Source organism: Pundamilia nyererei, unplaced genomic scaffold, assembly GCF_000239375.1.
Source record: "Pundamilia nyererei isolate P.nyererei 1_Seehausen unplaced genomic scaffold, PunNye1.0 scaffold00003, whole genome shotgun sequence".
Taxonomy (NCBI): Eukaryota; Metazoa; Chordata; class Actinopteri; order Cichliformes; family Cichlidae; genus Pundamilia; species Pundamilia nyererei.
In genome coordinates this window covers 9,470,974-9,488,166 of record NW_005187404.1, presented here as the reverse complement: position 1 = coordinate 9,488,166, position 17,193 = coordinate 9,470,974, and the positions used below count along the sequence as shown (strand labels likewise).

General features: G+C 42.6%; 2 protein-coding genes across 2 annotated transcripts in view; both read left to right on the top strand.

Annotated features, from left to right (window-relative positions):
- The first annotated feature begins 3,930 nt into the window (after positions 1-3,930).
- On the top strand, positions 3,931-13,535 carry LOC102199211 (uncharacterized). The gene is made up of 9 exons (XM_005720913.1): positions 3,931-4,420; positions 5,146-5,248; positions 5,426-5,539; positions 5,641-5,697; positions 7,124-7,261; positions 10,949-10,996; positions 11,186-11,299; positions 11,901-12,008; positions 12,402-13,535. Exons 2-9 carry the CDS (start codon positions 5,153-5,155, stop codon positions 12,501-12,503), a joined length of 777 nt encoding a protein of 258 aa, XP_005720970.1. The 5' UTR covers positions 3,931-4,420; positions 5,146-5,152; the 3' UTR covers positions 12,504-13,535.
- A 2,017-nt stretch (positions 13,536-15,552) lies between these two features.
- ilf2 (interleukin enhancer binding factor 2) overlaps positions 15,553-17,193 on the top strand; it is a 6,649-nt gene continuing 5,008 nt past the window's right edge. Inside the window, exons 1-5 of the mRNA XM_013910479.1 lie at positions 15,553-15,696; positions 16,132-16,191; positions 16,486-16,528; positions 16,667-16,771; positions 16,862-16,952. Coding sequence (XP_013765933.1) covers positions 15,692-15,696; positions 16,132-16,191; positions 16,486-16,528; positions 16,667-16,771; positions 16,862-16,952 — 304 coding nt within the window. The 5' untranslated portion in view covers positions 15,553-15,691. The remainder of the gene's footprint in view (positions 15,697-16,131; positions 16,192-16,485; positions 16,529-16,666; positions 16,772-16,861; positions 16,953-17,193) is intronic.

Below are 17,193 nucleotides of genomic sequence, written 5' to 3'. Positions count from 1 at the left end.
CAATATATAAAAAACCATCACATTTTGTTTTATGTCTTCTCAATTTTTTAACGACTTTGGAAATCCGTCTGCTCTGCCATCGTTCAAGTCCTCTCAGGACGCTTTTGTACAGCACTCAATGAACTTCTGTTAACCTCTAAGTAAACTACACAATTCACTAATAAAACCACCTTTCGCAGCATTAACTTGAACTTGAAGTCTTTCACGTTGCTGTGGAGGAATTTTGTCCCACTGCTTTACAGGGTTCCTTCGGTTCATTCATCCATAGTGTCTTTAAGGTCCTGCCACAGCATGTCATTCAGATTGGTTTGCTTGTATATTTACTGTTGTGCTTGGGATCATTGTCCTGCTGGGTGATCCAATTTAGGCAAAGCTTTAGCTTCTCAGAAAGATGGACTCACATTTGGTTTAGAATGCTTTAGTATATAGAGAAGGTGCCCAGGTCCTTTGGCTGCCCTCCACCATCATGTGTGACACTTGGTGAGAGATGTTTGTGCTGAAATGCTGTTTGGTTCTCACCACACGTGATGCTGTACATTAATGATAAACATCTCCACTTAGTTCTTTGGACAAACAGGAAGTAAACTGGTTTGTTTAGATCCAACTTTTCAAACCTAAGCTGGCATATTCTTGGTTTGGTCACGTTTTCTTCAACAAACTTTGAGTTTCTCTCCCGACTGTTTCCATCCTGCTGTGTCTGAGCCAACTGACTGACATGTTTCATTTCCACGTTCATAAAGCTGCTATTGAACCTCACAGCAGAAGGAATTGGTTTATTTTTATTAACACTTTATTACCAATTCAAGATTCGTTTTGTAGCACCGTTTTTCTCTCGATGCCCAATGGTTTGTCAGAATTGCTCTGAAGCAGATGGGAAGTCTTTTTCGACGGCCTCTCCAAACTCACATGCTGGAATTCTTGTTTCAACCACCACCTGGGCTGCATTTCGCTTGGCCTGCTGATACGTGTCAGCTGCTTCTGAGAGGCTACCCCTCTGCCAGGGCGTTCCCAGTACACCCCATGTTTAGGTGTGCTAAGCCTGTCCTGCATCCTCCCCTGCCGTGTCCCCCCTTCCTTACTAAAGAGGTGATGTTGTATGTCTCAATAGCAGGGATTGGTCCATCAGTGCTCTTCCTTTAACCGCAATCAGACACACGATGCACCCAACCCTAACACCACCTCCTTCTGGTGGTGGGCCTACAGTGACCATGCAGCTTCTGCAGGCTGCACCTGGCCAGGCCCCATGGGCTAAAGCCAGAGGGCCAGGCACTCTCCATTGCACTCCCTCTCCAGGCCTGGCTCCAGGTAGGACCCCGGTAACCCTTTCCCAAGCAGGGACACAGGTAAGTAAGTAAAGTGTATTTACATACACCGACCTGAAGACAGAAAAGGTCATGAAGTTTTGTTACTCGTGGGAGTCCATTGAATCACTCATTGTCTGCCCCATCACCCAGGACCTATTTGTCTTGGGAGACCCTCGTCAACATAGCCTCTGAGATCACGGGGCACATAAACCCTTCTACCTAAATAAGTTAGCAATTCCCGAAGGAAAAAGTGGCGTTTTACTCACATGGGGTATAGTGGGGGTGGGGTACTGCTGACATCAACTGGGGACATTGTTGGGCAGTGGAAGAAGTATTTTGAGGACCTCTTCAACACCACTAACACGTCTTCTGTAGAGGAGAAACAGTCTGAGGATGAGGAGAACAACTTGCTCATCTGTAGGGACGAGGTCACTAAGGCTGTTAATCTTCCTCTTGTGTTCCCCTTGTTGCATAGATCATGGTAATAGTCCTGGCACTACACAGTGTATACTATATTTCTCTGAGTGTGCTGGGGACCCCGTGCTTGGGGTGGACCAGTTTGGTTGTTTGAAAGCCACAGATGCGTCTCAGCTGTTCTGATTCTCCTGACATATATAAGGCATCACTACGGGTTTTCTCTTAGGCAGCGGTTGTCCTTCTCTCCTGGATCGGCTGGAGCTTTCAGTCCAGCTGGGATAACCACATTTACTCAGGGCCTTCTTGATGTTCTTCTGCCTCCCTGGCTGCTGTGTCTGTGGGGATGATGTTCGCTCTGTGTTGTAGCGTCCTGATGACACCCAGTTTGTGCTCCAATGGATGGCAACCTGATCCGTATGCACTGGTTTACGGTACACGTCGACTTTAAATGTCCCCCATTACTGACGGGAATTTCACAGGCTATCCTCCATGGTGAACTTGATGTGTTTGTCCACTGAGATAATGTGATCAGGGGATTTCGGTACATCCTGAGATTTGATTAAAATGTCTTAAGGAGTGGAAAAGTTATTTTGAATTTAATGGCAGGGATATGCCAGACAGAGCCATGTTTACCAACGTAAGCACTTTGGTGTACCTTCGGTTTTAAATGTGCTATATAAGTAAAGTTGTATTGTAACGTGTGTCATCTTCTCTTCTTCAGCAGCTTATAAACATCTGGAAACTGAAGAGCCCAGTTGCTGGACTTTGTTGTAGAATGTGAGAACTTGTAGAATAAAAGTTGAGAATGTGTCGTTTTTAATTTACAGTTACAGAAAAAAGTATGAAAGTACTGAGGAAGACTCTTTGAAGGAAACTTACCATGGCTCCCTGTGGTTGTCAGTCCAGCATGACCTCTTGGTCTTCTGCCTTCTGATTGGCTGACCTCCACTTCTCCAGTTCCTTGAACGTCCCCATTGTTCTGAGTACTGGACAGTCAGAGTGCTGTCACACGAGTAATTCTTATGTTGGCAAAGAGAAAGTACCACTTATAAACAATTCCGATCATTAACGAGAAGTTAATGGCCTTGTAAAGTTAAAAGGCACTGTAGACCCTTCAGCACGACCCTTTAAAAAAAGCGAGTGTATATATACATGTTTGAGTTTGTATGCATAATTTGGACCCTGTTCGAATTAAAGAAAGTCTAAAATAAATTCAAACTTGTGCACACATTTCCTGTTTTTTAATGTCATTAATAATGTATGCTGTACAATCTTTCCACCCTGGAAAAAAAAACACAAGAAACAAAGAAATCACTAAGTAGATTTTTTTTTTGTTTGAAGTTTTAAATCAGCAAACAAATGTTACTATCAGACAGATAACCCAGGTAAGTACAAAAGGCAGTTTTAAAATTTTATTTTTTTCATTTATTAACGGGAAAAGCTGCACGTGCCTTGGTATAAAAAAAGTGATTGACCCCTGAACTTAATAACTGGTTGAGCCACTGTTGGCAGTCACAGCAGCACAGGAACAGAGCAGGAGGGAGGAGACAGCCAGGAGCACCAGCAAGAGACAGCATGGACACTTTAGAAAGGTACAGTAAAGAAAATAAGTGACACCAAGAAAAGAAGTAAAATCTTTAACCATTTCAATTATATTAACAATACAAAGGCAGAGTGTAGAGTCTGCAAGAAAAGGATATCATACAGAGCCGGCTCCACATACAGCCTGCACAGCAGCCTGAGAACTGTCCACCTATCAGTGCAATGGGAAGATAAAACACAGTTGAGTGGGTTATTAATGAAGGTGCCAGTGTGTCTACTGCAACTGCTGCTGCTTCACCTACAGCATCATGCAGTACACCACCACGAGCACCTAAACAACCCAGAGCTCTATGAGACGGTTTTTGCAGAAGTCTGTGACCCAGCAAGACAGAACTCAAGTCATGAAGGATTGGCAAAAATGACTGCTCTTAATTTCCAACCATTTTCAGTTGTGGATGATAAAGTTTTCAGGAAGTTTATTCATGCACTAAATCTTATTTTATATTGTTGTTGATAATAAATTAATTAAAGCAACAAAACAACCTGAAGTGCCGCTTGGGAGCCGAAAGAGCCGGCTCTTTTTAGTGAGTCGAGCCGAAAGAGTATGTTCTCTAAAAAGAGCCGGAAATCCCATCACTGCATCACAAATTATTTTTCTCAGAACTGTTTGGGATGTTTTTTGGTAAATCTCAGATGAGCTGTGTGTTCTTTCCGGTTCTTGCTTCAGTAATAACATCCGAAACAAAATAATAACCGGTTATATCTACTGTTACTTTTATTGCTAACTTTAATATCTTACATCTGCCACTGACGTTACTCTGGCAAAATCTCGTAGATGGCGACATTAAGTCTTTAACACTTCAGCACAACTTCAAATTTGTTTTTACGACCGAGCGCAGACGTCAAGAACGACGGAAAGACGGTTCTTGAAGGTTCGCTGGTGTTCATATTAAAGGTGCAGTAACGGGACAGCCTGCTAACGGTTCCTCTGCCTGAATTCGTGCATGTGAAACGCATGACACAGCATCAGTCTCCTGCAGGGGCAGGATACACCCGAACACACCCCGCTGCAGTCTGCAGAGCATCCGCACTCACGGCAGGCTTGGTGCTCTCCTAAAGCTGCTCAGTATCTTCTGGAAAAACGCGACACAGCTCAGGTAAGATCGTTCACTGCAGTCATCGTTTGGTTATGGACACTGCAGGTTTTTATTTTTCTCATTTTGTTTCTTTGTTCTTCCCCTTTCTTTTTTTTCTTCGTCTTCATAAATATATAGATATATGTACATCAGTGTGAGTTAAACACTGTGATGTGTGGGAATGTCCAAAAACTAGGCAGTGTGATGTTATTCTCATGTTGTGGTGCAGCGGTGCCAGATCTGACTGCGGTCCTGCGCAGCTCTGGTTTATTTTTAACTGCAGAAACATCATCATCAGCGTCTCTGTAGGCTACACATGCATTCATACGTTCTGGCTCATTCGTACAATAATTTAAAGGCTCGATCTGGAAAATGAGTCAGCACATGAATCATTACGTTAATCGCAGATTTGCAGTCTGCCAGTAGCTGCATCGCTCCTTTGCTGATCCATCAGTGTTATTACTGCTAAAAGTCGAGCCTGTGACCTTGACAGAGACAGTCTGGAGACATTTTAGTTTTATACAGGGGACAGGTTCACTGATCTTATAGTGGAAACAGTAAAGACTTGATGATTTCTTGATGTACCCTAAATTTACTAATACAGTAATCAGAGAGTTTCAGTTTTGCAGTACTTTGCAGGACCTGCATGTGTCCGTGAGCAGCCAGTAGGTGGATGCACAACACCTCCAACTAGCAGACATGACATGTTCTGGGCTGTATATTGAAAGCTGTTGTTTCCCCGTCAGCAGCAGGATGGCTCATGAAGAAAAGAATCCGCTGCCTCCAGCAGGGACGCTCTCTGAGGGACAGCGACAGTCCCTCTTTAAGATGGAGCCCAAGACTCTAGGGGTAAAGAAAACCATTCAAAGTCTGTGACGTGTACATAGGAACAGATGTCTGTTTATACATAACACATGGGTATTTTCAAAGCAATATTTGGGACATATTCAGTGCATTTTTCCTCATTAAGAAGTTTCAAATGTATTGCATGATGTTCTGATGACTTTTTCTGGCGACTCTTCTCAGGCCATCCAGATTGTTATCGGGATTTTGATCCTTTGTCTGAGCGCGTCTGTGCTCCAGGTTCACGAAGTCCACTTTACCGGAGATGTGGCTCTCTTCCTCATCGTTGTCGTACAGGTCAGTGTGGCGAAAGCTCCAGCAGCTACTTTTAGATTTGGTCAGGTCACGTCATCATGTTATACTCATCAGCTGCGTCTGACTTCACTGTAATGCACCAGGTGACTGTGTCTGGGTCAGTGCTGGTCCACAGTGGGAGGAGACCTACTCTTTTCTGGGTGAGTCTGTGCCATGCATGAAAATGCATTTCTGCATTCAAAGTCAGCAAAAGCAGCTGTTCAGGGTTCCTTGTATGTAACTATATTTGCATTGCATAAATTCTTTTCTGATCTGCTTTTTAAATTTCTAATTGATTTATTATCCTTAAATCTATTTCTAATCGGTGTATTTTTGCCATTTATTTATGTGCTGATTTAGGATCTCTTAGTTAGTTTTGGGGGAACTTATGATCTCAAGCTGAAGAATCTGTAGATATGTAGTACTTTACAAACAAACCACTTCTCTTGGGTTTGTTTGTGAACCAGCAGAACAAAAGGCAGTGGTTCTGTTTGTATGGATGAGGACAAGATGCATCCATAATGAAAATAATCATTTCAACCAGTTACCAGCTCACTAGCACTGTAGACTTTCAGCTTTAATCCAGGTTTTATGTCGGGTGTTTAAGAATTACAATAACACAGGTCTACAACCAAAGAGCTGCGTAGGACTTTCTGACTGTTTCATGTAGATTGAAACCAGGAAAAAGAATTTCAAAATTCCATCTCATCAGGTTTTCTTGCAAAACTCGTGTTTTTAGTTTAATTAACAGTTTCCCTTTTTAAACTGATTAAAAAAACACATCCAAAAATTATTTCTTCTATTAATTTCATATTTGTAAGAGCGAGACTCACGAGAAATGCAAATGGAAAATGCGAGGAGGGAACCAGAGGATGGAAAGCAAAAGTGTGACGTTTCTCAGACAAAAAGAGTAAATATGTAGCGATAAATATATCATGAAGGAAAAGGGTTTTCTTTGTTCAATTGTAAGAAAAATTATTCATAGTTGTAATAAAATATAGATTTTTTTCATCACTGTTGTGCTTTTTTCATGTAAACTCCTCACGCTTTGCCAAAAAAGCTGTACATGGTGGAGGGAAGTGAAGGTCATTTTTGGATTCAGCTCCCTGAAAAACATCAGATTTGCCAAAAATATCCCAGCAGAAAAAACAGGTTTTTGCAGACCTGTGTCCCTGATCTTTACACTGTCAGAAATAATTGAACTGTTGACTGAAAGTTGACTCTTCTCTGCTTTAACTTTGTGGACGAGAAGAGAACAAAGTGTTCACCTGCTATGTAGGCACGTTTTAACTGCATCTTCAAGATACGAAGGATTGTAAGATAAGTGTTTTCATCTAAAAGACGAACGAAGGAGAATAAGCGACCGGCATCTGGATAAAACTCCTCACGTCAACCTGAAATCAGGGCTCATGAAAACGTGCATGAACATGTTATCAGTGTTGTTAAGGAGGACACTTTAAAGGTGGAGTGTACGTCCCATTTGGACAGTCACATTCAGAAGTGATTCAACTTGGCGTAGCATAGTAACACATTAGCCTTACAGGTTGTGCGTGGTTTGTGTCTGAATAATACGATTGTTGCTTGCAGGTGAAATGTGTCCTGGTGCTTCATCTCATCAGTGCTGCGTTTGCCACCGCTGCCCTGGGTCTAATGTCCAAGCACCTGCCCTACCGCCAGGACTCTTACCACTGTGAACACTGCCGTAAACTGGAGCTACATGCTGTGGTATTGTCTATAAATAACAACAGAGAGAAGCTAGTAACACATAAACATTGATTTACTGAGTGTTCATATTTTAAGGCCGAATATTAACTGTCTTTGATGACAATGTGTGACACTCTCTGGCTCTGCAGCACACAGTGTTACACTTTGGTTAGGAGCAGCATCTGCAGGACATCTAACATAATATCATTCACATGTACTTGCAGTTTGTCAAATAGAAACTGCCTAAAAAACATCACCAGCAAAGGTTTGGGGCTAAGATGCTGGGATTTTGCTGTCTTTGGGATAAATTTGTCTTGCCTGGTGCAAGACTGAAACAATGTTTGCAGGACATGCTGTAAAGATATTTATCAAAGAAAGTCCAGCTAGAAAAAAGATACAGTAAGTACGCTTACAGTCATGTCAGCAGCCGTTATCCTGGCAGTTCCTCTTTTTGTCATTTTAAGTGTTTTTCATGTGACGTCTTGAGCATTGATTGAGAACAGCCTGCTAGAGCAACTGCTTTTGTTGGGATATCCGGTGGTTGCCGGAGGGTCACTGACCAGTCTGTGGGCCTGGATGACTGGGGCTTCATAGTGCTGTGGGGGGGCTCCCAAAATTTCAAGATACTCCTCCTGGTGGTAGAACAAAACACAACACTGAGCCCTCTTTTTCCAAGCTGTTAAGACAACCCTGACCTGAAAAGCTGCACAGGCATGCACTGTAATGCCAAAGGTAATGAACTGAATCCAGATGTTCCACAGCTGTAGACAGTTAAACAGCTATGCATGCAGACTGCTTCTACAGACATTGTGATAGGATGCCACCTGTGTAAGACGTCCACTCATGAAATTTCCTCATTGTCAACTATTTATTGTATTATAACAAAGTGGAAGTGATTGGGAATGACAGCGACTTTTTGGAGAGTCAGCTGCTGCAGACCTCCAAACTTCATGTAGTTTCAGATTAGCTCGCGAAGAGTGCGTAGAGAGCTTCATGGAACAGGTTTCCACGGCCAAGCAGCCGCATCCCCCCTTACAACCCAAAGAGCAACGCAAAGCATGCGATGCAGTGGTGCAAGAGCGGAGACTGCAAGCCAGGCCAGACCTCACAAACCTGCTTCAGTAGAAATGCTCAAAAATTCAAACTTCACTTGAACTAGATTCGGCTGTCAAGTAGGCTACAGTAGATTTAAGCTAGTGACAGAGCTTGATTGGCTGATGGTAACTTGATTAACTTTAATCCCTTTTCTTAAGTATTCTTATTCATCTCTAGGCATGAAAAGATGAATAAGAATACTTCAGAAAAATCTTGACTGAGGTTGTCATAATTCATGCATGACAGGGTTAAATAACAACAATTACAATGAAACGCGTCGCACATCTATAGTCACATTAAAGGAGCAGCGGGTGGCAGGGTGTGGAGTGACCCATCAGTGTCCAATGTAGTGGTTAATGTGCAAGTACACCATCAACACTGACACAAACACAAGGAAACAGCGTTTGAACAGCTGTAACTGTAGTGACCACGGTGAAAGGGTTAAAACTATTTTGGATGCACAGTCGCCAAATTCAATGTGCCTTCCTGTAAAAATAATGAAGCAGGAGGTGGGTGCAGGTGGATGTTAATGTTCAAAAAAGGGATTCATGACAGTGACTGATTTTCTTATGTTGTTAAGTTTAATATGTCCTATATTAAACTACAGCAGCAGCTCGTCACACATTCCTGTGCATGAATCTTCTGCCCGTTGTATTTTGTGTTTAAAGTGCTACATGTACCCTTTCAGTACATGTGTTAGAGACCTTAGAAATCTTTCATCATACTATTAGCAACCATTTTCCCAGCGACTGCCATCGATCTCTAGCATCCACTTGCCACATTTGATCTTACATCGTCACCATAATTGTCATCCAAAATGGCACGTGAGTTAATGTCACGTGGTTAGTGCAAAACCTCAATAAATGCATGTGAAATAAGGCCAGCTGCCAAAACACATCTATGTTTAGGGGTTAAGGTGTGCCGGAATGATCCAGAATGTTGTTCTGGGACCTTCACTTGATGACCAATTAAATGTGAAAGGCACGTTGATATATATCACTGTCAGAGGACGTAGTATTTGGTGACAGCTCAGTAATAATAACATAAAGACATTCGCTCGCTTCTACCATCAACACATCCTCTTGTTCTTCACCTCCCTGTCACGTGTTCACAGTAAATGAACTGCGCTTTATTCAGAGCGCACAATGCAACAATCACTGTTTCTATGCTTTGTGTCTTTGCTATCTACTATTCATACTCTGATGATGCATCGGAGAGCAACGTGGGGCTGATATCTTGCCCAAGATTGGCATTCAGACTAGGAGGAGCCAGGGACTGAACCACGACCTTGCGATCAGTAGATGACCTGCGCTCCCTCCTGAGCTACAGCCACCACTTTATATCTGCTCCCAGCCACAGCGCAGATATAAAGTCGTGATCTGCACTTTCTAGTGTTAGATTTATCCAGCAGCAGGCGTAAACAATGCTGTTTGTTGTTTAAGTGGGAGGTCATCATCAACACACAGTGTAGTTAGGTTGTTGCAGTATGTCTGCTAACCAAATGTACAGTTGTTTATTTCCTGGGCATAGAAAGAAAACGTTGTTAATGTTGACAGAAGGTGAAAGACGTCAGGAGAGATTAACAGGAAACTTAAGGACCGATCAGAAAGTGACATTTGACACTTACTGTCCTAATTCATTTGAAAGTTCTTGCATCAGATCATGATGTGCTGCTGGGGTTATGATTGTGCAAAACAAAATGAAATGTGCTAATTTTGTGCTATGCAAACTTTGCATGGAAACATGGTCGCACCACTGCAAGTTTGCTGCAGGATAAACTGCTCAGTTTGCAGGATTGTGGTGACGTTCACACCAATGTGCACGACAGTAGCCGACATCAATTTATATTTAAGGTTGATGCTGATTAGATTCACTCACTGAATTCGACCTTTTCTACTAACTTTATAGTGTCCGGAAAATCAGCCACACAGCTCACGAAACATCTGCTTATATCTTGTTGAATTCAGTTGCACAAAAAGTAGTGACCATCAGGTGATCGCAGCCTCTACATCTGATCTTCCCTTTAAGCCCTGCCTGTTTCTGTGCTGTGCATCTTAAAGCTGATACTGCACCTCTTTCTTAAATATCAACAGTGGCTCTTTGATGCCAGAGAGGATGTTGGGGTGGTGCTGGTGGTATCAGAAACACAATACAACAGGGAAATGCAGCGTATGTTAAGTTGTTGATTAACAAGAACTGGACTCACGTCTTGTAAACAACATTTCTCTCTTTCTGAGAAACAGACAGTACAGAAACATCACACATTTACATGTTGCAGAGTCACGTCACAAAATCAGCTGCACCACGACGTTGCTGAGTTGTGAACGGCAAAGAGGGTCGCCACGTTAAAAGATACAGTCTGTGAATGTGGTTCCAATGTTTTGAATGTGTTGTAGAAAACAGGGAGTGCAACTTTTTTACACGGTCGATTTTTGACCACATAAAACTGTCACATGGCCACGTACACGGATGATGCATGTAATGCAGCATGCACAGAGCTGTCAGCAGGGTATAAATGTAGTTTTCCTTTAATAGAATCACATAACTTCATAGTTGACCCTGCACATTTTTAAAAAGGAGACTATGTTTCTTTGTCTTTACTGTCCACTGCAGCAACATTGTTTCAGGAAATGCACCGGGCTGATCGAGCAAAAGTGTAAAGTAAGTGACAGACTGTTGTTATAACTAATATTTTGGAAGTCGTGTCTTTGAAGTGTGCATGTAGAAGATAGACATATATTTGGGTCAGACAAAAGATTTGTTGTTTTTGTGAGAACAATCACTGTCACTGAAACAAACATGGTTTTCTGATCATATATGTTCACACACGTCTCTCTCATGTTTCTCTAGCTATTGATTGATGGGATTCTGGGAACACTGGTTATATTCCTGGTGCTTGAGCTGCTAATCTGCATCACTGCCATGCTGTTTGGACTCAGCGTCCTAGCTGCTGGTGGCAGCCAGGTAAGCCTTGATACCTTAAAGCAGGAGAGGGGACCTCCAGGCTTCAAGGCTTTAGATGTGTCCTCGATCCATCACAGCTGGTTTAAACGGCTCAATGACCTCCTCAACATGTCCTGAAGTTCTCCAGAGGCCTGCTAATGAACTAATCCTTTGATTCAGGTGTTTTGACCCAGGGTGAGATCTAAAGCTGCAGGACACCGGCCCCCGAGGCCTGGAGGTCCCCACCCCTGCATTAAAACCTAACTGAACAAGAATGCACCCACTAAAAAGTTACAGAGCTGATAAATATGCATTCATGTTAGAGCATTTGCCTTTAGTTCGATAACTTACCTGGTTTTCTCCTTAAATCTGTGAATAAATTTAGCATCATGTCATTGTTGTGGTTTGACTCTGATGAAATGAAGACTCGTGCATGCCACAGCATCACAACAGAGATGTATGCGTGTGCTGCAGCAGGTGAAACCGCAGAGAAATCTTTGTGGTAACATCTGGTTGACTTTAGAAACAGGATGAAACATCAGATTCCACGGAGCTGTTTAAAGTTGGCCTGTTCAGAGAGCAACATGTCAAATCTACGTAAATGTGTGAATGTGTCGCACAGACTCCCAGTGAGGGACCCGTCTATCCGCAAACTCGCCCCCCACCTGTCCCAGCTGTGGAGACTGTTCAGGCCGTTCAGTCTGCTCGAGCTGCTGCTGAGCCAACTCAGGTAACACAACACCTGCGTGTAATACAAGGTGGCACCTGTGACTGAATGATCCTGCTTCTGGTGAGAGCATTAAGAATGACTTCCAGATTTCGATGCATAATCGGTGTGTGAGTGTTTGCATGAATGTAATCTGTGCATGTGCATATATATATATATATACTTATATATGCACATGCATGAAACACACTTTGAGTGCTCAGAGTAGAAAAGTGTGATTTGTTTACAGCCTGCTGTCGGTGCCTTTACTGATCTGGAATAAGAATCTGATTTATGATCGTCACATCAGATTTGAACCTCGAGGGTTTTCACCTCGTGCCCTTTAACCCTCTCATTTATTACCTACAGTATGCTGATACATACACTGACACCGGACTGCTCTCTTCGTGTCAGCAGGTGGCTGTAGTTGTGACAGAACCTGACTCAGAGCAGGTAGAGGACATCTCCACCCCACCCACTGAGCCCCAGGTGGAGCCAATAGAAACCGCAGAACCCTGAGCTCAGCGCACAGAGCTCACAGTGGTGTCATGTCAGTCACAAGAGACGGCTGAGTGTCAGCAGGGAAGCATATTCTGTATGTTATGTTGGAAAATAAATGTGAATGTTTAACAAGTTTCTGGCATGTTGTGATCACAGCATCAGTGTTAGTGCTGCTGTCCCTACAGTAAACTATGATGGAACAGTTTTATTACGAACGTTGACATGGTAGCACTTTATAATAATGTCACACTATTAAGCCTTATTAAGGTATTAACAAGTGGCTCATTCATCATTTACACAGCATTACTGCGCCGTAGTATGCCATTTATACTTCTGTCAATATCAAAACTTTACATGACTTAGTAAATTAATGAAGTTGTGAAATATAAAGAACAGAATTGGTCAATATTATAAAAGCAGCGGCTTTAGCCCCCTCTGTCACACTGTTCGCCTGCCCCAGCACTCCTGCTTGTAACTCAGGGTTTCTCTCATCAGCTGCTGGCGTGTAAGCCTCTGACTTACTTGTGCACTGAAATGTTCTCCAATGAGAACTCAAAGAGAGAAATATCTCCAAAAATATAACAGTCTCATAATTGTTCATTGTTTTTGGCAAATTAGGGAATAAGATGAGGTTTTCATAAAACCCGAGCAGTTGAACTCGTTAAATGCACAGAACAGATACGTGTATCTCCACAGTTAGCTTAGCAGATCAAATCTACCTGACACTGCTTTCATGTGTGGCTTCTTAGTCCTCTGTTCAAAACACTATAATATAGAATTAACTGTAAATGAATGTATGAAAGTTTTAATCTCACTGAAAATAAAATTACTGCTGCACAGATAAATCGCTCTCACCAGTCACTAAAGATTAGCTTGAGATGTTGAATTGTTACTAATATTTTTGTTTCGCGGGGTTGTTCTGTCGAGTCTGCAGGTTGTATATTAATGCAATATTAACCACAGCTTTGTCTTTTTTTTCTATGTAATTTTGAGATCATTGTAAATCTTCCTCAGCATGCACACATGAGGCCACGATTCTGCTAAATAAAGTCAAGCTTTGTTTTATCTTTGTGTGATTATGTGTAATTAAATTCATGTTTGTGTGGAGAGCTGAATGTTGCTTATGGTGAAAAACAAGCTGGACAGTGAAAAAAGTTCCAATTAGCTCATGTAGTTTATGAGACTAGTGTCCATCATACTCCTGTGACATAATGTAACAACAATATGGCCAACATTAAATTTATTGCATTAATATGTGGAATATAATTAAAAAATTAACTAAAAAGTGACATTTAACTCAGCGCTTCAGTAAAGATTCAAGTAATAATTCAGTAATAATTTAGCAGTATTACACAGAATAATCTGTGAACGGGGCCACATTAGTACAGCATAAGCTTCTTTGTTACTTTATCCACACAAATATGGAAAAAAGTTTGCTATACCAAATATTATTTTATCTTCTCCACCACTACCTGCATTCAAACATTGTACAGGTCTGTGGTTTCGGTGCTGAAATAGCCGTGTATTTTATTTGAAACATGTCTGCCAACCTGAAACGATTACAGCTCCGTCCTGGCCCCTCACTGACACCTTCCTGGCTCCGCCACTCTTCAAACATTAGCATGAATTCTGTCTTACCTTTGCTGTCTCGCTTCCAAAACTTAAATCCAGCGCAATTAAATCGCACTAACTGAATAACTCCATTTCCCACAATGCCTCAGAGCAGAGACGTTTCACTTGAGCAGCATCAGTCTTTGCACAGGTTCAAAGGTGTGAGATGCTATAAAATACACAACACATTTAGGCATTTTTCTGTGTTGAGTTATTTTGGCACGATAGCATCAACTGTAATATTTGCCCCTCTGATGAAGTCTCACAGGTGTTAGCTTCATTTTGATTAGATTACTGCTTACACAGAGTTTGTAATTCATACTCCATCTCACCTTTTCTTGTAATAACTTTACATATGAAAGTAATATTTGATATGTCACTTTAGAAAGCTGCGAGCATGAGCAATTTCTGTATAAATTACAGAAAGACATAAATTATTAATAAAAAAATCATATGACTAAGTCACAACAGATTTTCAAAGGCTAAAAGGAACGAATATTTGAACATCTTCAGTTCCATGACAACTGCACAGCTCACTAAGGAACATCAGATGGTAAATGGACTGGTTATTATTTAGCACTTTTAACTCTGAGCTATCAAAGTGCTTTTAATTTGCCTCATTCACACCAACTCATACGTGTACATTTTTCTATATGGATACATAAGTGCTGTTTATATAACATTCACACACATTCATACTCCAGTGGATGTGTCAGAGAACGTGGGGTTAGTGTTTTGCCCAAAGATATTTGACATGTAGACTGGAGTCACAACTGGCTGGAAGATACTGGCTTCAACTGATATACATGGAATGTATTCTCATGGAGGTCGGCAATTTGGGGCACACAGCCACAGAGTTAATGATTTCTTCAATGAAAAGCGATCCCGAGTAATGTGGGTCCAGTTTCTTTGACATGCATTTGAGAGGACTGTCCTTGGAGGACCCAGACTTTCTTGCCTTCCACATACTGTTGGGCTAAGGACCTCATCCAGTCAATGAACTGGTGGTTTTATTCTGCTGTGCGCTGGAGGAAAGCATACGATTCCCCGGCAGTGGTGTAGGTGATGGTGCACTTGTTGGGTTGCAAATTTTGAAGCCAACATGAAAACCTTATCCAGCCAATGATGTGCAGATCCTGCTTTTTAGATCCCATTAAAATCAAAAAGATCCTCTGGAAAAGATTATTCTGGAAACAGTTTATTAAACAGAGTCATATGAACAGCAAAACAGTACATGACATTACACAGAACAGCAAGACAACAGATCACAAAGCAAGCAAAGCAAACCTCAGGGTGTAGAGGCTGTAAGCATATTGGACGCTCCTTCATAGGGAGTCAAACCTCTAAACATCTAAAGCCTGCAGGACACCGGCCCTCGAGGCCTGGAGTTCGACACCTGTGGTCTACGTTGTTAGAATCCCAGCCGCAGTGTGATTCTAAAGATGTCCTGTGGAGGGCAGTGTTGAGCTTAGTGTGCCGCCCATTTAACAGAAGAAGCCGACGACTAACAGGCAGCAGCGAGGAGCCGGTCCACAGAGGGACGTTCAACAATTCTCTGAGATTTTCCACGCACAATAATCAAAACGTCGTACGCAATGAGGTATCCGAGTGTAGCGCGTTGGCCAATGTGTTTTAAGTCGAGTACTATCAAGTCTTTGAGTTCTTACCTCGTACCTGTGCTACAAGCTAGCTCTGAGTGCCTGACACAGCCAGTTAGTGGCTTCGTCATTTAAAGCCAGTGGCGTGTATTGTCTGAAAGCTCGCTGTTTCCTTTTTTCTTTCAATGAATTCAAAAGTCCGAGGAGTGTTGCAGGAGCTCTCTCGGTGTAGGGAAGGCTACAGTAGTGCACATATGTTAGCATCCATCGCGTTGGCTAATAGCTACCCTGCTGGGACGCTCAGTGAAGCAGCGCTGATGTGGTGCATTAGTCTCTCTACATTAAGTCATTACATCACAGCATCGTTACATGTTGGCTCAGTCGCCAAACGTGGCTCGTGCACGCGCTAACGTCAGCTGTGTTGTGTTTGTGTCCAGAGGAGACCGCGGCAGAGGCCGAGGCGGCCGCTTCGGGGCCCGCGGGGGACTGGTCCAGGGGTGAGTTCTCTGCAGTCCCGCATACTGCTGCTCCAACAGCACCATCATCACACACGCTGTACGGTGCTCCTGTCCAGACCAATGTGTCAGAATGTAAATGCTGAAATCTCTACGCTTCATTTTTCTGTTCCTGTTCTCAGACAACAGAACTATGAAATCTTGAATGTTGTGCTTTAACTGCCAACCCCGGGAACTGGAATGAAAACCGCTAACACTGCTGTGTAGCCAGAGATACAGACCCTGCAGCTGCAATGCTGTTGGACCAAACGTTAACGAAACCTTATTTTTGTTTAGGTACCGGCCATTTGTCCCACACATCCCATTCGACTTTTATGTGGTAAGTATGGGTGGTGGTGGGAATTAGACACTTCAGCAAATTACTAAGCAGCAAGACGTCACCCAGCAGTCAGTGTATAATAGTAGTATAGAGTGGTTCTAAAGGCAAGTACTCAAGCAGACTGTTGTTTGTCACAAGTGTGAGATGGCCTTCCCCAGAGTGAAGCCTGCACCTGATGAGACGGCTTTCAGTGAGTGTCTGCTGAAAAGGAACCAGGACCTGAGCCCCACCCCTGCGGAGCAGGTCAGTCCGTGAGCCTGCACTCACCCAGTAGCTGTGCACCTGACCTGCTGTTTAAGTTCACTTACACAAGCCTTGTTCGTTGTCCGTCAGTCTTCCATCCTGTCCCTGGTCACAAAGATCAACAATGTGATCGACAACCTGATTGTTGCACCTGGCAACTTTGAAGTGGTGAGTCGAACATGAGCGATTGAGTCGTAATGGCTTCAGTGAAGTCCACGCGCTGCTTGTGTCGCTGGTTGTGTCAGCTGTTCTCTCAGAGCTGAAACATCAAGACTGTTTAGAAACAACACTGAATCACTTGAATGCAGTAACAGTGCTCTGTGCACTATACAGCTTCATTTCCATTGGACAGATTTAGAGCTGGGCGATAGAACGATAACGATATGTATCGCGATATAACTTTTTCTCGATAGAAAAATTAA